The sequence below is a fragment of the Callorhinus ursinus genome, unplaced genomic scaffold (assembly GCF_003265705.2).
Source record: "Callorhinus ursinus isolate GAN/ISIS: 27379988/994484 unplaced genomic scaffold, GSC_fseal_2.0 scaffold71, whole genome shotgun sequence".
Classification (NCBI taxonomy): domain Eukaryota; kingdom Metazoa; phylum Chordata; class Mammalia; order Carnivora; family Otariidae; genus Callorhinus; species Callorhinus ursinus.
This window is the reverse complement of record NW_027397133.1, coordinates 1,037,993-1,058,447: the sequence shown is the minus strand read 5'-3', so window position 1 is coordinate 1,058,447 and position 20,455 is coordinate 1,037,993. Positions and strand designations below refer to the sequence as shown.

The window sequence follows — 20,455 nt, the reverse complement described above, 5'->3', positions numbered from 1 at the left end:
GCCAGATGGGGAAGACTACTCTAGTGAGGTAGCCATGATGGAATGGTGGGCACTAGGTCTCATGGTGGCCCGGGGAGCCACACACGATGAACTGAACACCATATTGAGGCAATGGTGAATTGGTGATGTTGACAAAAGTGCTCATGACCTGGTTCTTAAGTTCTTAAGTGGCTGATCTTTATTAACTTCAATAATTCATCTTTCTGGCCCTGAGGTAGGGTACTTTGATCTCTGGTCCTTTTGTGACCTTACGGATATTGGAGGAATCAGAGTCCCCAGAGTTCAGAGGTCTGTGGGTCAAGTCTGGCTTCCATGGCTTGAAGCTGAGTATAAGAAAGAGTGTCTCAGAGGCCTTGACCTGCAGATGTACTGGCAGTTTTGGGATGGGTGGGTGGGGTGACTCTGTACTTACCTGGAAGGTGGGGAGAGTGGGGTGTCTCCAGAGGAAGAGGCCCCCACAGGTTTCAATGCCCCCACCTTCAAAGATTGGTGCTCCTCCCCTCCCCAAGGCCTTATAGGGAACGGGTCATCTGGTCTGGCCCACCCTAGCCCTTCAAGGCCCAGGTGTCCCCTCTCCATATTCCACCGAGGTAGGTCAAGGGGAGAGAGGCTGGGGGATAGGGGTGCCCAATTAGGAAACGATATAGCCACCTTGGCTAGTGTACTCAAGGCCCTGCAGACCCTGCCTTGAGATCTTGCTGTGTCTACACACAGATTTCATACCCTTTCAGGACTCAGGAGTCGGGCCTTCCTAGGTGCCCGGCGCTCTGAACACAGGAATCCAGGCCCCCAGCCCCTCCCTCATACTCAGGAGTCTAGGTCCCCAGCCCTACCTCGGGGTAGCCCAAATTCTCCGCGGCTTCCCCCGGCCACCCCGGAGTCCAGCCCCAGCCCCGCCCACTCCCCGCCCCACTCCTCCTTGGCGGCCCCGCCCCTGCCCCACCTCCTCCCGCTCTAGCGTATCATCGTCCTGGTCGTCCTCCCCGTCCTCCACCGTCGAGTACTCCTGCGTGAAAGGCACGGCTCCCTCGGCGGAATGGAAGCGCAGGCGGTACAGCAGCCGCACCCACTGGCCGAACTCGCGGTCTCGGATCTCGGCCGGGGCCCGCAGCTGCAAGTAGAAGGCGCGGCCGGTGCGGAACTTGACCTTGAGTTGCCAGCGGCTTTCGTCGTGGACGAAGAGCTGGACGAACTGCAAGGGGAACAGCCTGGGAGGACGGAAGGGGCAGCCTCAGGTTCTGACGCTCCCTGGCTCGGCACCGTAATTTCCCGCCTGGGCGGCGGCCTCAGCCTTCGCCGCTCTGTTCCCACGCGGCCGCCAGAGGGCGCCGGCCAACACCCAAGTTCGCGTCCCTCCCGCGGCTCAGCGTAAAAGCAAAGTCCGCAGCACCTTCACCGCCAGGCCCTGCAGGATCTGCCTCCTCTGTTTACCTCTCTGCTCACTCTCTCACTCACTCAGCCCCAGCAACACCGGCCCCGTTGCTGTTCCATAAACCTACCAGGAGAGCTCCAACCTCACGACCACTGCACAGGCTGGGAAATCTTCCTCCAGCCAGCCCTGTGGCTTGGCCCCTTAATCTTGCGTTTTTCTGAAGAAGCGCCTTCTCTGGGAGAAGGTCTGTTTACAACCCGTGGCTTACTTGCAACCATGTCCACCCTTGCAGACCTCCCCACTCCCTCTACCCCATCTGATATGTCTCCATAGACCTTACCCCATTGGACAGATTGTCATTTATTCTGTCTGCCTTCCCAGAGGGGTTGTTTGAAGACAGAGATTTTGGTCCCATTTTGTTCGCAGCTGTTCCCCGAGTACCCAGAGCTCACACATGGCAGGTGCTCAATGGATGCTTGTTGAGACGGTGGATAATTTGGCCCAGGTCACACAACAGGGATTTGAACCCAAGTCTTATCCACGTTTTTAACCACAACATGGGGCAGCCATATACCACCCTCTGGCCCAGCAATACTACCTCTAGGAATTGATCTTACAGACATCCTCATGCCTGTATGCATGGATGCCCTCTGCCTACCACACTGGCTATAATCTCAAGACACCGGGCACAACACTATTGTCCCTCAGGTAGGTGGCTCCATCTGTTATGACATTCCCCAAATGGCAGAATAACCGTTGATGTTTACGAAGCGCTGACCCCGTGCCAGGGGCTGTTCTAAGCACTTCACAAACGTTTACTCCGTTTATCCCTGACAGCCCTGGAAGATGGGCTCTCCTCTTATCCCCATGTTCCAGATGGGGAAACCGAGGCACAGACAGGGAACTTGGCTAAAGCCAGTGAAGAAGAGGTGAAGCCAGGATTTGAACCCAGGCAGGATGGTAACAGCACCAGATGCAAGCTTGGGGTCCAAGCTCATGTATGTCCAAAAAAGGTTGTGGTGGTTGTACTTATGTTGATATGAAGTGAATGTTGATATGGTGCTGCTGAGGGAATAAGCAGAGTGGAAAAGTAGTATGCCCCTGCAGCTGGTTTTAAAGGAAGGGCAGACACCCACAATACGCTCATCCCAACTGGCCCAGGCTAGCTCCGGGCTGCAAGCAGGTTAGAAGTGAGGGATTAGGGGCTGAGTGAGTCTTGATGCTTTATTTGCAGAGCAAGCTCAGTGTTTTTACCGTGACGGTATGTTTATTTGGGGGACAGTGTTGAAGGAGATTATGGGGGTTCCAAGCACCCCTTGGCACTGTCCTTAGTGTCGCTCCCACTGAAGGTCATGACTCAGTAAGCAGTGAGGTCAATTGGTGGGATAGATTAGCACCGAAAGGAAAAGGAGCAGTGTAGAAGAGAAAATGTCCCGGTGCACCGTAAGGCCTCAGTATACTGCTTTGTGGAATCTTCTAAACTTCTACGGGGACAATACATAAAGGCTGTAAGCAGCCTTCATGTAGTTAGGTCAGAATCAGATTCTGCCACCAAGTGGGTTGCAAAAGAACTTTTTAGATTTCCGAACGGCAGGCAAAGAACTGTGGACCCCTCTGAGCATGTGTGTGTGTGAGATGTGAGCCTTGCTCAGTGGGGAGCCTGCTTCTCCCTCTCCCTCTCCCTCTGCCATTCCCCCTGCTTATGCTCTCTGGCTCTCTCTCTCTGTCGAATAATAAATAAAATCTTAAAAAAAAAAGTATCATGAGATCAGTAAGGAAGAGGTACCTGAGATTCCCATCCCAACCCAACCCCTGAACCACTGTGGGTCTCTGGGTAATTGGCTCCCCTCTCTGAGCCTCGGTTTCTCTCTTCAAAGGATGGGGCTGAGGGGCCCCACCATACGAGTATGCCAGAGATGAGATCACCTGCATGGCCTACAGGGTGCCTGGTATGCAGCAGGTACTGCATACGTGGTTATTCTTCTGATCCTTGCCAGGGTAAGGCTGAGCACTGTCCCTCTCATGTCCATCTATCTCTGATTTCCAGCCCCCATGGACTGCCTTCCCCTTGTTCCCCTGGGTGTACAGCAGCCCACAGTGGGCTGGCAGCCATCCAAGACTCCTGGCCCTGGGAGTCATCTGTGTGAGAGGAGGTGCTGCAGGGTGGGGGCCCAGGATGCCCAGAGCTGGGGAAGGAGGAGGTCTAGGCTGGGATGGGGGCAGTCACCCAAAGAGCTGCAGGCATCCGTTATCCTTGGCGGGGCCGGCCAGCAGCAACAGGTCTGGGAGTTCCAGGGCTGGACTGGAGGCTGCCACCCCCATGGTGACCTTGTTGGCGACTTCTCCTAACCGGGTCACCTGGGGCCAGGGATTAGAGGTTAGAAGGCAGATAGATGGAAGGCAGGATTGGTGGGATTAAGGGTCATGAGCCAAGTGTCTTAAACACCAAGTCCGGGGTCAGATATCCTGGGGTCAGAGGTCAAGAGTTAGCCGGGTGTGAAGTCAGGGAAAATGAACCAAGGGAATCAGAGGCCAGGGTTCCTAGAGAAGCTAAAGGTCTAGAAGCATGGGGGTGGGGGTTGATCCAGAATCCCAGGGGATGAACGTTATAGGAGAATGGTCAGAAGTTGGCAGAGCAGGGGTTCCCCAAGTCAGGACAGGGCTCAAGCCCAGGCTCGGTGTCAGGGGGTTCTGGGGCTCCACACCTGCACAAAGTTGCTCTCAAAGATGGGGAAGTCTCGCAGCTGGTCGAACTCGCCGCTCAGGAGGTGGCGCTGGAGCCGTCCGAGCCGGCCCGTGGGATAGGCTGGAACCAGGGGGCATTCTAGAGAGGCGAGGTTCGGGGGGGTCTAGTCCAGGAGACTGGGCCGAGGTCCCCCCAGCTGGTAGGGCCCAGGGAAGTCCCGCTCTGAGGGTAGTGGAATCTGGGCTATCAATCTTCGTATCGTCGGCCCCATCCCTCACCTGGTGCAACCCCGCCAGGCCCGGCTCCGCCTCTCGCCGGCCATCCCACCCGGTGCCTCCTCACCTGTTCCACTGGGGGCCGGCTGAGTCTCGTGCCCCCGCATCATCGCAACACCCCGCCCCATGGGGAGAACAGAGGGAGGTGCCGGCGGAGAAAACCGGTGGGTGGGGCCGCGGGCTCTATCACGTCACAACGCGGCAGACCCGGCTTTAACGTCACCGAAGAGACGCCCGTTATTGTGACGTCATCATAGGGGGCGGTGCCCAGAGACCTCGAAAAAGCTGCCGCCACCCGGCTTACGTCATACCCGGGGAGCGGTAGTGCGCATGCGCAAAGAACTGGCGCAGGCGCATGAGCGGCATGCTCCATACCGCCCGGCTCACTCCCTCCCCTGGCCTGATGGGAAGGGGTCAAAATGGCGGCGGCCGGCGCTGTGGCTACTCGGCTGCTCCTGCTCTTGCTGATGGCGGCAGCAGCCCCCAGCCGGGCCCGGGGCAGTGGCTGCCGGTCCGGGACCGCTCTGCGGGGGGTGCGTACTTATTGGCTCTGCACGGGGGGTGGGGCTGACGGAAATCCTGGGCCTCGGGTGTTTAGGTTGGGTAAGGTGGGAATGAGGCATTGCAGGGCCAAGAGGGAAGAAGGGGTGAAGTGAGTATAGTTAGGAAGGCTTCAGCGCGTGAATATGCATGACGGGGCGGGGCTTGGATCGGATCTTGGTCCCTGGGCTTTCGGTGCTGTAAAAACGAGGATGCGCCAAAGGAGGTTGGGGCAAGAACATCCTGTTCACGTTGGAACGCTAGGGAATCCGCAGTCGTTGAATTTGCATGAGGAGGTGTGGCCCGGGTGGAACCTTGGCGAATCAGACGTAGGGGCGGCTAAAACGAAAAGGGCAGAGAGGCTCTGGAGTGATTGGATAAAGTTCTGCCTCCTGAATATGCATAAGGAGGGCGGGATCTTGAGTTGGAGGATTAGAATCTGGACACGGGGTTGCGCAGGTGTGAGGGTTGCGTAGGTGCCAGGGCGTAGTTGGAGGACGCAGAGGTAGGAGAAATTTGAATTTGGAGAAATGGAAGGCGTGGAGCCTTGATAAGGGGCGGAACTCGGGCGGCAGCGTCGCTATAGTGGCTGTTAAGGTGAAAACGAGGCCACTTGTGTATTAGGTTGGGAAGGAAGCTCAGGTATCCTTTAACCCACGAATGTTTACGATGCCAGCCGTGAAGATAGTTGCCTTGGGACTGGAGATGGTTGCCTTGGAAACAAAGTTACGCTTCTTTGCAGGCTTTGGTTTTCTGGGGATTGTCCAGATCATGAATTTTCATAAAATGGGCGGTTCCTGGTGGAATCATGGTGGACAAGTGTCAGTGTTTGGATATGAATGTGAAAGTAAGGTTCCTCCTTCAGCCTGCGTCTGCCCTGGGGTCCGTGGGTCCTGCCCTGCTGAAGGCTCTGATGGTCCTCATCTGGGGCCTCTCTCTCACCTGCAGGCGGGAGCAGAAGGTCGAGAGGGTGAGGCCTGCGGCACCGTGGGGCTGCTGCTGGAGCACTCATTCGAGATCGGTGAGTCCAGCAACGTCCTCGTCTGGGCACTTTCCTGGTGCCCCGTGAAGTCAAGAACTTGGGTCTGGGTGCCACCCAGTGTGAGACATGCCATACATTTACTAAAAGTTTTGCCCCTCAGAGTGTGTTTGCATTATTCTGGGGAGGTTGGGGCAGGGAGGACATGAGAGAGAAGGAGCCCTACCTTTGTTTTTTTTTTTTAATTTTTTTATTGTTATGTTAATCACCATATATTACATCATTAGTTTTTGATGCAGTGTTCCATGATTCATTGTTTGTTCATAACACCCAGTGCACCATGCAAAACGTGCCCTCCTCAATACCCATCACCAGGCTAACCCATCCCCCCACCCCCCTACCCTCTAGAACCCTCAGTTTTTCAGAGTCCATCATCTCTCATGGTTCGTCTCCCCCTCTGACATACTCCCCTTTTCTTCCTCTCCTGTTATCTTCTTCTTTTCCTTTTTTCTTAAAATATGTTGCGTTATTTGTTTCAGAAGTACAGATCTGTGATTCAACAGTCTTGCACAATTCACAGCGCTCACCGTAGCACATACCCTCCCCAATGTCTATCACCCAGCCATCCCATCCCTCCCACCCCCAACCACTCCAGTAACACTCAGTTTGTTTCCTGAGATTAAGAATTCCTCATATCAGTGAGGTCATGTGATACATGTCTTTCTCTGATTGACTTATTTCACTCAGCATAACACCCTCCAGTTCCATCCACGTCGTTGCAAATGGCAAGATCTCATTCCTTTTGATGGCTGCATAATATTCCATTGTGTATATATACCACAACTTCTTTATCCATTCATCTGTCGATGGGCATCTTGGCTCTTTCCACAGTTTGGAACCCTACCTTTGAATACTCCCTTTATCTGTAAGACAAATCCCAGTTTCAGAAAGGCCAGTGCAGCAGTAATAAACTCAGAGCAGACTTCTTAGACCAGTCACCCTGTGCCCGGCACTAGGGGCTAGATGCTCTGCGTGTATTCACTCGTTTGCCCTTGCCGCAGTCATGCAACGTAGTAGGTATTAGATATAGCCCCATTTTCCAGAAGGGGAAACTGAGGCTCAGAGGGGCACCACACAAGGTCCTTCTGTAAGTGAATGGTAGAGCCAGGACCTGCTGTACAGCCCAGCTTAAATAACTACGATTCAGGTGTTCAGATTCCCAGAGCACAGAGGTCAGTATGGCCCAGAGGTCCGAGCCCCCAAACTCTGGGCCACTTGTTAGAAACGCTGAAGCTGGGACCCTCCACAGACCTCCTGATTCAGACCCTGGCCTCTGCCCGGGAAAGCCCCACTGGTTCTGACATGGCGCAGTGCTTGGAAGCCCCTGTATTTTGCAGCTGGGAGAACTGAGGCTCAGAGAGATTAGGTGACTGTCCCTGGGTCACCTGGCAAGGCAGAGGCAGGGCTTTTGAGCTGTGGTGTCTAGACATTTGCCGTGGGCTGCCCTGTGAGATAGGAGGGCAGGGCATGGTGTGGGGGGGTGTCCCCACTTTGCAAGTGGGAAAATGGGGGCTCGGGAGGGGGAAGCAACCTGGTCATTGCAAGGGTCGAGGGGTTCAGTGACGGGGTGGCTGCTGAGCCCTGATTCCCCACAGATGACGGTGCCCACTTTCGGAAGCGGGGCTCATTGCTCTGGAACCAGCAGGATGGCACTTTGTCCCTGTCGCAGCGGCAGCTCAATGAGGAGGAGCGGGGCCGGCTTCGGGTGAGGTGGGGCCCCGGGGCTTAGCTGGGGTGTGGGGGGAACCTGGAGCATGCCATGCCATATCGTTAGCTTGTCTCACCCTTCCAGATTCAGCCAAGACGCTTTACAGCCAGTCAGGAGGAGATTTGCTGGGGGGGAGAAAGAGATCCCTGCAAAGGCCGCAGTTAAACAAAAGAAGGTTATTTCTACCATAGCGTGCTTCGTGGCTTCCTCAAGGCTGGGCTCCTCCCTGGCCTGGCCTGGTCCTCCCTAGGGATGGTGCACGGAGATGCAGCGGGCCAGAGGAAGAGAAAAAGGAGGGGCAGAGAGAGAAGCCATCTTTTGGGGACGGCGCACAAAAGCTGCTACAGTCTACTTGCACTCTCTTCCTTTAGCCAGATGTAGTTGCCAGGGAGGCTGGGGATGCAGGTTTCATCGTGGGCAGGCACGTGCCCATGGGCACCCTCTCTGTGGGAGGTGGTCCACCCCAGCCAGCCTTGCTGTGTGCTTCCCACGTGGTTCTTTGTCACAGCTGCCTCCTAAGAGAATTTGTCACTCCTGTGACTGGGGAGTCTAGGTGTGGGGTGGGCCCAGGTGCAACTGGATCCAGGTTTGAGGAAAGTGTCCTTGGGACTCACTCCATCCCTGGGCTGGGCTCTGCTGCCCTTAAGGTGGCTTCTCCCCCGGGTGGAGCACCCGGTGGCTCCTGGCCTCACTCACCAGCGGGGCCACCCACTGGGAAAAGTTCTGGGCTAGGGATTAGGGGAATGCTGGTGGGGTGAGGCAGGGGAAGGGTCCCCTGGGCCCGGTGGCAGTCCAGGCCTGGCGGGGGCCGCTCATTGTCCTTCCCACTGCCACCCTCCTCTGCCCTGCAGGATGTGGCAGCCCTGAATGGCTTGTACCGTGTCCGGGTCCCTCAGCGCCCTGGGGCCCCTGATGGCCCAGAAGCTGGCAGCTATGTCTCCTCTTTTGTCCCTGCGGTGAGTCAGTGACGGGGACCTTCCTTGTGCCTCCCACCTGCCCCAGCCTGGCTTCCACCATTTGTGCCCCAACATTTATGGACAGGGAGGACTCAGACCTGGCCTTGCCCTCAAGGGTCCCCTGGGTTGGAGGGGGACAGTCCAGGTGGCGGGCCCTTCGATGGGACAGCACAGGACCTCATGGGGAGGCTTTTGCACTTGGACTTGTGCCCGAGGGAGGGGGAACCCATGAAGGGCTTTGAAAGATCCTTCTGGGCCCTGTGAGAGGGGTTGGAGACTTCAGGGTCTTGGCGCGGGCAAGGTCTGGGTGGCAACCCTGATCCCCCTGCTCCCCCTAGTGCTCCCTGGTGGAGTCGCACCTCTCGGACCAGCTGACTCTGCACGTGGACGTGGCTGGCAACGTGGTGGGCGTGTCAGTGGTGACGCACCCTGGGGGCTGCAGGGGCCACGAAGTGGAAGACGTGGACCTGGAACTGTTCAACACCTCTGTGCAGCTACAGCCGCCGGCCACCGCCCCGGGGTGAGGGTGGGCAGGGTACAGGTGCTCTGGGGTGAGGGCGCGCGGGGTGCGGGTGCCCTGGGGTGCGGGTACAGGGCAGGGGCGTGGGCAGCCCAGTCTCTGTCTCAGCCGTCCTTCTACTGGCTTTGCCGTGTCGTCGTTGGCTGCCCCCAGCCCCCTTACCCTCTCTCCTTCTCCCCCCACCCCTAGTCCTGAGACCGCAGCCTTCATTGAGCGCCTGGAGATGGAGCAGGCCCAGAAGGCCAAGAACCCCCAGGAACAGAAGTCGTTTTTCGCCAAATATGTGAGTGGAGCTCTGCCTGCCCCTGCTCCCTTTTCTCCTGAGTCCCCCTCTGCCCTTCTCTCCCCTGTGGCCCTCGGCCTGTTCCTCATCCTCCAGGCCTCCTGTGCGTGGGGCTTGCTTGTCACCTCTGGGCCCGTCCCCTGGCACCTGGGCTGAGCCCAAGGCCTGGGCGGAGTGGGTGAGGACTGTGGAGCCATGCGCCCTGCCTGTGCCTGGGTCTGTTCATGGCAGCGGTCACAGGGCGTCCAGGCTCAGCAAACGGCCAGCCTGGAGCCAGGTGGTGGGATGAGACGGGGGAAGGGTCCCCTGGGCCTGGTGGCAGTCCAGGCCTGCCTCAGGTTGGGGGCAGGTGCAGTACGGGCAGTGTCGGTCTTGAACAGAGGCCTGTCTGGAGGAAGGGCAGTGAGGAGGGCGGTGGTCAGGGGAGGGATGGGGTCAGTACTGGGAGGGGGCTGGGACAAGGCCTGAGCTGGGCCAGTGCTGTGAGGCTGAAGAAGGGAAGGAGACAGAGATTTAAGTGGAACGGGGAGCTTTGGAAAGGAGAGGCTGGGTGGGATCCTCCAGCCGGGCCTGGGATGCTGGTGGCTTTGAGAAGGGGCAGTTAGGGGAGGTAGGGCTGTGAGTGGAGGTGCTCAGGAGGCTGGTCTGGAGCTGGGAGGGGGCGGGCCTGTGCTGCCAGGCTGGGGCTGGTGCTGGGGGGGTTGCTGGGGGCACTGGGGCAGGAGGCTGGTCCACCCAAGGCAAGGGCGGGAGACAGCGGAGGCCACTGTGGGTGGGAGGATGCCAAGCCCTACTGCCCGGAGTGTGGCACCTGCGGGGCCTCCGTTGGTTTGCCAGTAGCTCCACACAGCTGCACTGTGGGGAAACTGAGGTCCAGAGAGGCCAAGACCCCACTGCCCCAGATCTGCCCTCCCCAATGGCCACAGGACCCCATGGCCACCCCTGGCCCTGACCTATGCCCCCTCCCTCCTCAGTGGCACCTCATCCTCGGGGGGGCTGTGTTGCTCACAGCCCTGCGTCCTGCCGCCCCGGGGCCCACGCCGCCGCCGCAGGAGGCCTGAGTGAGGACTGAGCCCCCTCCCGCCTCTACCCTCCCTGCACCCCACCAGCCCTTCCCCAACCTGTAGTGATGTAGGGGACCTGGGCCCCCTTCCCTCACGTGGCCTCCCCTCACGCCGGCTTCCCCCACCTTCCCGCCCTGGGGGAATGTGACTCATACTCACTTCTCTTCTTTCTGTCTCTCTCTTTGTCTGTCTGTCCATCGTCCCACCCTCTCACCTGGCCCGCAGTGGATGTACATCATTCCTGTCGTCCTGTTCCTCATGATGTCAGGAGCTCCAGACGCCGGGGGCCAGGGAGGGGGAGGCGGCGGGGGTGGCGGGGGGGGGCAGTGGCCGCTGAGGGGCCGGGGCGTCAGTGCCTGGTCCTCTTTTCGTCCAGGCAACTCCCTTCCGGCCAGAGTGCTCCTGTCCTTGATCATCCCGAGAAGGATTTGCTAGCTCCTCCCAGCTCCGTCCCAGGAGGGTAGAAGGACACTCCTCCCCAGGAGTCCTTTCCCTCTGGGCAGACGGGCGGCCAGATTCTGGTGCACCCTGCCTTCCCCTGTGGTCCCTCCGTGGCCCCAAAGACTTCCTCTTGCCCACAGCATGGAGCTTGAGCTCCTGGTCCAGCTCTGACCTTGTGTTTGTCCCCCTTTCCCCTGAGCCTCGTACTCTGGGAACATGCCGAGTTCTCTCCAGCCTCTGTGCCTTTGTTCGTGGTCTTCTCGCCCTGCTTGTCCCTGGCTAGGCTAGAGGGTCCCTCTACCTTGTCTGACACTGGATTGGGCCACGCGCTCCCCACCTGTCTGCCCTGGAGGGGCCTGGCACAGAGCAGGTGTGGGCTGGCCATGGGCGCCCCCTGGGCCCCGTTCCTCCCAGCAGCCCTGCCTTGGGACCCCTCTCCGGCCTTTATCTGCCCGTGGCTCTGAGCAGGAGTTTAGGTGTCCTGCCCTGTCAGGATGCCAGGCCTCCCACAGGCTTTGGGGCATGAAGAAACGATTTTTAAAGTAAAGAGAAAACTAATGTTCAGTAGAGTCGAGGGCCGGATGATGTAAATAGAATCCCTCCCCCTGCCTGGAATGTCTTCCCTGGGACGGGCCACCAGGAGAGGAGTGCTGGCCTTTCCTATTTATCACCCCCCCCCTTTGTCTATTTAAAAATATCGACAATATATTGAGGTACATCAAGGTTTTGAAAAGGTACGACTGCCAGCAACCAGATGCACCCGTTGATTTGGTTCCAGGGAAGTCCTGGTGTACAGGCTTGATTGAGTTCCGCGCGCGGCTCTGTGTATCACTCGGAAGCACACAGAAATGGCCGGCACGGTCCCTGTGATGCCGTGTAACGCTCCGTGGTGTTGTATGGCAGTTTATTAAACCGTTCCCCAAATGTTCAACATGTAGCTTCCTGCTGGATGTGGTTATAAATAGCACGACAGCGAGCACTCTCCAGGCTCTCTTTGGTGAGTTTGAATTATTTCCTGGGGATGCTTGACCAAAAGTGGAATTACGATGGCAGATTGGAAACACTTTTATGAGAAAGTGGTGCATTCGTGTGGCTCTGCTGTCAAAACAACATGAGGTGTGTGGTGGACAGTTGTTTCCCCCGCTTGCTCTTATTTGCTTCATTTCCCTCCTTGTGTCTGTCTGTGCTGGCGCGGGCAGGTAGGGACACACGCTGTCCTTTCTTTTTGTAACGCACAAGTAGCGAACCCCCTACACAGCCTTGCCCTTGCTTCTTTGCTCCTGCACCATATATTCTGGAGACTTCCCCTAGTGGGGGAATGGCCTCGTCTTTTGTGCCCTACCAGAGACGTGCGCCAGAGCTCATTCAACCTGGCCTCCACCTACGGATGTCACCCTTTTCACAGATGCAGATGTAACCAAGATGAAACCCCAGCGCCGGCCAAAGGAAGGTGGCGTTTGTAGACATGACCCATGTTGCTAAGTTGCTCTCCGTGGAGCAAACACCAGTCCCCCTTCCCCCATGACCTCGCCAGCAGATGGCTCAAACCTCTCCGTGTTGTGAGGCTCTGCATCTGTCTCAAGAGGGAAGTGGAGCCTGGTAGCACCAATTGGGATTTTCCGGGAACCGTTCTTGTCCTTTTGCTCAAGGGCAGCACTTAACGATTTTGAATTCCTCTTGTGATTTGTCTGACGCCTCAAGCCACCCTGTCTGTTTTCTGGTTCCTCTGGATTCCTGTCCTGCTGTGGCCCTTCCTTTGGCCCTTCTCTTCCCTCAGACCTCGCTCCCAGGGGCCAGCCACTCCCTGCTGTGCTGTGACAAGTGGCCTGAGAGTCCCAAACAGTCCCACCGATTTGCAGTTCCTCAGTATTTTCTTCAACTGTGTTGTTGTGTTACACACCTGCCAGCATTGGGGGTTATCGTTCGACCCATTTCTTTGTGGCTTTAATACATAAAACAGTGTTCCAGGGGTGCTCTGACTTGGCCCTCTTCCCCTTCTGCGCTCCACGTGAATTGCCCCCATGGTGTTTCCTGGTGCTTTCTTGGACAAGGTTCGGACTTGGAGTTCCTAACCCTTTGTCTCACTGGTAGGTGCATTCTTGCCCCAGTCATTTGTCGGACCATTTTGTAATTTTTTAATGGATTGAGCTTGAGCTCTTTACCTATCTGATTACCTTCTTTTCCTCTAAGACTCTTTGAATCACTCTGGAGCCGGCAGAGTTAATCTGCAGTGTATTCCAGTCACTGTCGGAGCTAGTTCGGGCTCCTTGGGCCTCTGTCCTCATTAAAATTTTCTAATTCTTGCCTCTCCCTGGAGAGCCCACTTACTATTTCATTTTATTGACCAGGGTATTCAGGGCTATAGCATGGAACTCAAAAGATACCGTAGGATCCAAAGCAAAGAGCCTTCCGCTCACCCCAGCCTGGCACCTGTTCCCCTCACTGGGGGCAGCCTGAGTTTCCAGTCTCCTGCTCGTTGCTCTGGAGATACTCTCTACATAAACAAGCAAACATCCATGTAAATAGTTTTACAAAAGTGTGTAGCTCTAGTTTTTTTCTTTTTTTTTTTAAGATTTTATTTATTAGAGACAGCACAAGTATGGGGAGAGGCAGAGGGAGAAGCAGACTCCCTGCTGAACAGGGAGCCCGATGCGGGACTCGATCCCAGGACCCCGGGATTGTGACTTGAGCTGAAGGCAGACACTTAACTGAGCCACCCAGGCACTCTGTAGCTCTAGTTTTTTTCTCCCTATCTAAGTTGGAGAGGTTTCCATCTTGGATATAAAGTGCATCCTCATTCTGTGATGTAGCTGGCTCGGAGTTGACTTCATCGGTCCCCGTGGAGGGACCTTCAGGTTGTTGCAAGCAGTGCTGCAGGAATCCCCATGCGCCCGCATCTGTTCGCACACATGCACATGTGTCTGCAGGACACGCAGCCAGAGGGGGACTTGCTGGGGGCAGCCTCAGCCACCTCCCGTCCACACTGGAGCCCCTCGTGCTGACTATCCTCAAACCCGTCTCCCGCTCAGACGCCCCTCCTGGTCTCCAGACCGTTGGCTCCTTCCCCAGGCTATGCCTCTGGGAGAGTCTGCCACCCATCTGCCCCCAGTCGGAGCCCCTGCAGGAATCCTTACTCCAGGAAGTGGTGCCACCACCTGCTTGGCCTCACAGACCAGAGCGCTGGGGTGCCCTACTCCGCTGTTCCTTCCTGCCTCACCCCTTCTCCTGTCCCCCTCGGCCCCAGTCCTGGCCTCATCCGCCCCCTCCTGGACCATCAGCCCGGCCTCCTTCCCTGGCCTCACGGGGGGACTTCTGACACCAGAGCTGCCCCCCACTCCTCCCCTGCTCCGAGCCTTCTCATGGCTGCCTAGTGCCCTCAGGACGAAGTCGCAGCCCCACAGCCTGACCTTGGAGGTCTGTTAGTTTCCAGTCTGTTCCTTTTCAGTCTCATTGACGAGCACCCCCCAACCTTAATGAATGAGTCCCTCAGATACCACCCAGCCAGGCTGCGGGCACCCTCAGCCCCCGTGGCCCCATCCACCTTTCTGCCATACCCCTCCCTCTCTGTCCCCATGGAGCTCAGTGCCCACTCTCTCCCTCCTGCACTCTTACCCTGGCCTCCTGACCTCTGGTCTAAGGTGGGGGAGCACCTGCAAGGTAAATGCCCAGGGAAAGGATTGCGTCCCTCCCCAGTTTCCTGCCTTGCCTTTTGGATGCCCTTCTTTGCCCTACAAAATGTTACCTGCTTCCTGGCATTTAGGAAACCCCTTTCCCAGCCCAGCGTTTCATATGGTCATTTAGGTATACTTAGCACAGAATTATAGGACAGGCAATCTTTTAAAATATATAAGGCTAATTTTAGTATATTTTAAGATTCTACTATCCAGAATTGTGCATTGTAGCAGGTGGCTTTTGGAATGAGTTCTATAAGCTCCTTTATTTAACCCATCAGAGAGACTCCATGGTGAGGATCGGAGACCAATCCCAGGGCTTCTTTAGCTGTCACTCATCTCTGCCTGCACCCACCTCCCAGTCAGCAAGGCATAATGGTGTCATTACAAAGGAAAACTCAATTTGGCCCAATTCCTAGAAATAGGCTACCAAGCAAACTCTGTAAACCAAATCCCACTTTCCTTAGTTTCCCATAGTAGGCATGTATGCATTTCCATGGCAACGCAGAAGAGAATCCACCCATAGGATGACTTAAAAACATGAAGTCTGGAGGTGTAAATTGGTATACCAAGAAGCTTGCCGGGTGTGATGTTTACATATTGGCCAGGAGTAAAAATTTTACAGAATTTTGCTTGACACCATGCCTGGTGTCTAATACAGCTGGGTTACAGTTCCGTCCTTTATCAGTAGGTGGTGATCAAAGACTTCACCCTGCCTGAGAATGCCTCTCAGACCCGCAGGATGCTCTCTTGGGTACTCTGGGGAGGTCAGGTCCACGTGGGCCCTCTCCCTGAAGAGAAGTGCCTTGCAGGGGGTACTCTTGGCCCTTGGGAAGGTCGGGGTTCCCGTGAATCCTCTGTCCTAGCAGATGCTGGTCTTCAGGAACACCGATGCTTATTTTCTCATCTGTGAAATGGGAGTCAGGTGAAGTCCTCCCATGCTCCATGTTGCCTGAGGAAGAGAAGATGGTGGCAGGTTGGGGAGGAGAACGGGGCAGAAGGGAGGCAGCCCCCTTCTCACCAAGCTCAGACAGGAGTCCAGGGATCAGGAGAGTGGAGGAGCCAATCCCTGGCCAACTGCAGGGTGGCCCAGCCAGCCCAGCCCTGGCACTTACGTGCAAGTGTCTTTAGGCAACTCATTCCCTGTCTCTAAGCCAGTTCCTCGTATCCTCCTTCCTGAGCTGGGAGCAGGCCTCATTCCAATCCAGGCAGTGGCCAGCATCCAGGACAGACAAAAAAGAGAGAAAATGGGTGTCACAGAGGCCCTTCCATCCAGGGGGGCCTCTGGCTTGGCAGCCCTGCTCCAGGCTGTCCAGCCTCTTGGCACAAACCCTGCACAGATCCCTGGGAGGATGTCAGCTCCGAACCTCAGGGAGGGAGAGGGAAGGAGAGAGGATCTCAGAGCTCCTGCTGAGGATGCGTCTGGCTGACAATGGAGGGGCCTCCCTGACACAGGGAGGCTGGGAGACTGAGGCGCAGCAGAGGAAAGGAGGCCAGTGGGGGGGGGGAGAAGTCTCGGAGGAGAGAGAGCAGAGGTGACAGATTCAGAGAGGAGAGAAAGGAAAGAGGGAGAGAGAGAGATTGGAAAGGGGGAGGAGAGAGAGAAGGGGTGGGAGAGAGAAGGGATGGAGACGAGCAAGAGGGGAGCAAGGAGGAAAGACTGGAAGAGAAAGTGTAGGGAAAAACGCGCAGTGAGGGGAGGGGGAAAGGAAGATGAGTGAGAAGACGGGCTGGGGCGGGGGGAGGCCCTGAGAGAAGGAGGCGGAGAGGGGGGAGGAAAGGAGAGCGAGGGTGGGGGAAGGAGAAGGAGGGAGAGAGACGAAGGGACAGTCGGAAATGGAAGGTGGAGGAAGGAGACGGTCGGGGGAGAAGGGGAGGGTGCGAAGCGGGGGAGCGGCCCGGGAGCAGCCAAGACAGACAGGGTAAGAAAGGAGGCCGAGACGGCAGGAGAGGAGAGGGGAGGGGCGGGGGGAGAAGGGGAAGCAAGGGGCGGAGAGCTTGCTGGCGGCCGGGAGGCAAAGGCCGTGGCCGAGCGGGGCAGGGGAGGAGAGAGCAGGCAGAAGGGAGGAAAGCGGGGGAAGGGAGAACAGCGGACGGGAAACAGAAGGAGAAAAAGGGCAGACCGGAGTGTGGAGAGCGAGCGAGCGGCCGGCGGGAAAGAGGAGGGCAGAGACGGGGAGAGGCCGAGAAAGGAGGGGTGTGAGCGAGGCTAGAGGAACCGGGAGAGGGGAGGGGTGCGAGAGAAGTGGAAGGAAAAGGATGGAGAGGAGAGAGCGCGAAGACCAAACTGAGAAGAGTGAGGTGTGTAGTGAGGGGTGGCTGTGCCACACAGGGTGTGGGGAGCGGCGCGAGAGCGACAGGAGGCGGAGGAGGGATGCGGGGAAGGAGGGGGGCAGCCCTGGCGGGAGGAGGGGCCGGGCCGCGGCCAGCGCGCGCGCGCACGCGGACAGGCACAGGCGCGCGCGCGGACAGGCACAGGCGCGCGCGCGGACAGGCACAGGCGCGCACGCGGACAGGCACAGGCACAGGCGCGCGCGCGGACAGGCACAGGCACGGGCACAGGCGCGCACGCGGACAGGCACAGGCGCGCGCGCGGACAGGCACAGGCACAGGCGCGCACGCGGACAGGCACAGGCGCGCACGCGGACAGGCACAGGCACAGGCGCGCGCGCGGATAGGCACAGGCACAGGCGCGCGCGCGCGCCCCGAGGCCGAGGCCGAGGCCAGGGCCGGGGTCCGCGGGGGAGCGAAGCCGGGGAGAGCCGACCAGAGACGAGGAGAGCCGAGAGCGAGGGGAGAGGGAAGGGCGGGAGGCGCGCGCGCGCGCGCTCGGTTCACACCCCGCGGCGGACACACCGCTCCCTCCTCAGCGCCCGGCCGCCGCCAAGGGAGAGGACGGCTCGACAGCTGGGAAAGCGGAGGCGGTGCGCAGCCAGCGGTGTGGGGAAGGAGCCGGGCGACGAAGGGGGCCGAAGGAACGACGGAGCTAGAACTAGAGAAGAGGGAAGGGAGGGTTTGCCGCCTCCCGAGGGGTGACGCCGGCCCAGGTCGCGGGCGGTGGCCCCGTCCCGGTGCGCGAGGCGCTGCCGAGACCCGTGGGCTGATGGTGCCCGGAGCTGGCGGACGTGACAGGAGCTGCGGGACGGGTCAAACACGAGTCACGGGGCCGTTGGTTCGGAGGCCGGGGACGCCCGGCCCGGCCCGCGGGTGCCAGCGGGGCCTCCCCGCTCCAGGAGGCAGCAGGGGGCCCGGGCCTCGCAGGGGTGCGGCCCGCGGGGGGAGGCGCAGAGGTGGGGGGAAGAGCGACGGAGGGACGGGACAGGGTGAGGGAGACGCTCCGGGCTGAGAAAAGGCAGAGAAGTGGTGAAGGAAAATGGGAGGCGGGGGCGCAGTCCAGGAAAGAGGAGAAGCCAGCGCGTGAGGTAGGGTGGAGACGGAATGGCGGGAGGGACCCGGGGCGCCGGGGCGGCGAGTAGGGGAGAAGACGAAGGCGGAAAGAAGAGAGAGAGAAAAAAATAGATGAAAAGAAGGTACAGGGGAAGCCGAGTGAGAGCGTGGACGGACGAGGGGCGGGTGGAGATAGGAGGCCCCATGGACCCCGAGTCCGTGTGAGGGACGGAGACAGAGGACCGAGAGGGGAGAGGGGAACGGGAAGCGGAAAGCAGAAGGAAAAGATGGGCTCCCTGACCGCAGCCAGAAGAGCGGGGGTTGGTGTGAGAGCCAAATCCACGGAGAAGAAGGGGGCAGGAGGAGAGGGAGAGGAGAGGCACAGAGAAGCAGAGGGAGGGGCGTGCGTGCGGAGTGTAAACCAACGTGCGGAGGACCCACCACGCGATGCCCCCGGGCGGCCCTCCCGTCAGCGCCGCCGTGGGCACTAGACGGGGCGGGAAGCTCCAGGCTCAGGGATGCCACCTTGGTGTCACCCCCGCCCCCGTCGACACCCGGGGAGCAAACGGACGGGCTGAGGGAAGCGCAGTGCGAGGTGGGACTAAAGTCCTGAGGAAAGGAGACAAGCTTCCGGAGAGGGTGGGAGCCACAGGGCGGGAAGCCAGGCCAGTGGGGTTGGGGTGGATGAGGGTGAAGAAGGACAAGAGCATCGTTTCGGGAGAAATGGGAGAGGCGTGTTCGTGAAGTAAAGAGTCACTCTGAGGAGCACGATGAGAGGAATAAAGAAAACCTGTGTGTGTGGGGGGGGTGTGTGCGGAGAGACGCAGATCGGGACGGAGGAGAGGGAGAGGAGGAGAAGCAAGGCACACTCGAGAAGGTGTGAGCAAAAGAAACCAGAAGCGTGAGGGAAATTAGTGTGAGGAGGAAAGTGTGTGTGTCACAGATGGGGCAGAGACAGAGACTGTGTGGGGGACAGAGGGACAGAGGTGAGGAAGAAAAAGATGAAGAGTGAGACGTGGAATGAGAATCAGAGTCTGAGCGAATCCGAGAGAGGGAGAGAGAGGCTGAGAGAGAGTCCGAGAGAGAGACAGTCTGAGAGAGAGACTGAGAGTCAGAGTCTGAGAGAGAGAGAATCTGAGAGAGACAGAGTCTGAGAGAGAGTCAGAGAAAGAGACCGAGAGTGTCTGGAGTCTGAGAGAGAGAGTCTGAGAGACAGCGTCATAGGGAGAGTCAGAGAGAATCTGAGAGTGAGAGTCTGAGAGAATGAGAGAGAGTCTGAGGAGAGACAGAGTCTGAGTGAAAGAGAGAGTGAGAGAGTGTGTGTGTGAGTCTGAGAGAGTGTGTGAGAGAGAATCTGAGTGAAAGAGAGTCTGAGAGAGTCACAGAGTGAGAGAGAGAGTCTGAGTGAGAGTCTGAAAAAGAGAGAGAGTGTCAGAGAGTCTGAGCGTCAGAGTGAGAGTCTGAGACACAGAGTCTGAGAAAGAGGGTGAGAGAGAGTCTGAGGAAGTCAGAGAATCAGAGAGAGTGAGAGCGAGAGAGTCTGAGGAAGCCTGAGAGAGAAAGTGAGAGAATCAGAGAGATATTGAGAGTCTGAGAGAATCTGAGAGAGAGGGAGAGAGTCTGAGGGAGTCTGAGACAGAGTGTGTGTATGAGAGAAAATCTGAGAGAGTGTGTGAGATAATCTGAGTGAAAGAGTCTGAGAGAGTCACAGAGTGAGAGAGAGAGTCTGAAAGTCTGAGAAAGAGGGGGAGAGTCTGAGAGTAAGAGAATCCGAGAGAGAGTCAGAGAAAGAGAGTCTGAGGAAGTCTGAGAGAGAGAGTGAGAGCGAGAGAATCAGAGAGAGAGCGTGAGAGTGAGAGAGTTAGAGGAAATCTGAGAGAGTCTGAGAGAGAATGAGAGAATCAGAGAGAGTCTGAGGAGAGACAGAGTCTGAGTGAAAGAGAGAGTGAGAGAGTGTGTGAGAGAGAATCTGAGAGTCTGAGAGAGTCACAGAGTGAGAGACAGAGTCTGAGTGAGAGTCTGAAAAAGAGAGAGAGTGTCAGAGAGTCTGAGCGTCAGAGTCTGAGAAAGAGGGTGAGAGCGAGAGAGTCTGAGGAAGCCTGAGAGAGAAAGTGAGAGAATCAGAGAGATATTGAGAGTCTGAGAGAATCTGAGAGAGAGAGAGTCTGAGAAAATCAGAGAGTCTGAGGGAGTCTGAGAGATGGAGAGAGTCTGAGAGAGAGTCTGAGACAGAGTGTGTGTATGAGAGAAAATCTGAGAGAGTGTGTGAGATAATCTGAGTGAAAGAGTCTGAGAGAGTCACAGAGTGAGAGAGAGAGTCTGAAAGTCTGAGAAAGAGGGAGAGTCTGAGAGAGAATGAGAGAATCAGAGAGAGTCTGAGAGTGAGAGAGTCTGAGAAAGTCAGAAACAGAGAGAGAGTCTGAGAGAGTCTGAGAAAGTGAGAGAATCAGAGAGGGAGAGAGTTTGAGAAACAGAGTGAGAGCGAGTGTCTGAGGAAGTCTGAGCATCTGAGT

The 20,455-nt window shown here is 57.5% G+C and overlaps 2 protein-coding genes across 3 annotated transcripts; one reads left to right on the top strand and one right to left on the bottom strand.

The window, feature by feature from the left end:
• Positions 1 to 152: 152 nt before the first annotated feature.
• GARIN5A (golgi associated RAB2 interactor 5A) lies at positions 153 to 4,614 on the bottom strand. The gene is made up of 5 exons (XM_025849812.2): positions 4,401 to 4,614; positions 4,078 to 4,196; positions 3,600 to 3,730; positions 944 to 1,208; positions 153 to 323 (listed from the first exon to the last, which is right to left on the bottom strand). The coding sequence occupies exons 1-5, from the start codon at positions 4,459 to 4,461 to the stop codon at positions 267 to 269; spliced, it is 633 nt and encodes a 210-aa protein (XP_025705597.1). The 5' UTR covers positions 4,462 to 4,614; the 3' UTR covers positions 153 to 266.
• Positions 4,615 to 4,708: 94 nt separating this feature from the next.
• On the top strand, positions 4,709 to 11,815 carry EMC10 (ER membrane protein complex subunit 10). 2 transcript variants are annotated; one of them, XM_025849875.2, is made up of 8 exons: positions 4,709 to 4,866; positions 5,822 to 5,894; positions 7,508 to 7,617; positions 8,472 to 8,576; positions 8,915 to 9,096; positions 9,286 to 9,379; positions 10,354 to 10,440; positions 10,669 to 10,796. In XM_025849875.2, exons 1-7 carry the CDS (start codon positions 4,753 to 4,755, stop codon positions 10,438 to 10,440), a joined length of 765 nt encoding a protein of 254 aa, XP_025705660.1. In that variant the 5' UTR covers positions 4,709 to 4,752; the 3' UTR covers positions 10,669 to 10,796. The 2 variants fall into 2 exon arrangements, with proteins under 2 accessions (XP_025705660.1, XP_025705657.1); XM_025849872.2 differs by lacking the exon at positions 10,354 to 10,440 and having other exon boundaries at positions 10,669 to 11,815.
• The last annotated feature ends 8,640 nt before the right edge of the window (positions 11,816 to 20,455 follow it).

Coding starts and splice junctions, on each gene's coding strand:
- GARIN5A (XM_025849812.2), bottom strand. CDS start 4,461: ATGGGGCGGGGTGTTGCGATGATGCGGGGGCACGAGACTCAGCCGGCC. Junction 4,197..4,400: donor GCCGGCCCCCAGTGGAACAG/GTGAGGAGGCAC, acceptor TCGCCTCTCTAG/AATGCCCCCTGGTTCCAGCC. Junction 1,209..3,599: donor GGATGCCTGCAGCTCTTTGG/GTGACTGCCCCC, acceptor CCGTCCTCCCAG/GCTGTTCCCCTTGCAGTTCG.
- EMC10 (XM_025849872.2), top strand. CDS start 4,753: ATGGCGGCGGCCGGCGCTGTGGCTACTCGGCTGCTCCTGCTCTTGCTG. Junction 7,618..8,471: donor AGGAGCGGGGCCGGCTTCGG/GTGAGGTGGGGC, acceptor TCTGCCCTGCAG/GATGTGGCAGCCCTGAATGG. Junction 9,380..10,668: donor AGTCGTTTTTCGCCAAATAT/GTGAGTGGAGCT, acceptor CCTGGCCCGCAG/TGGATGTACATCATTCCTGT.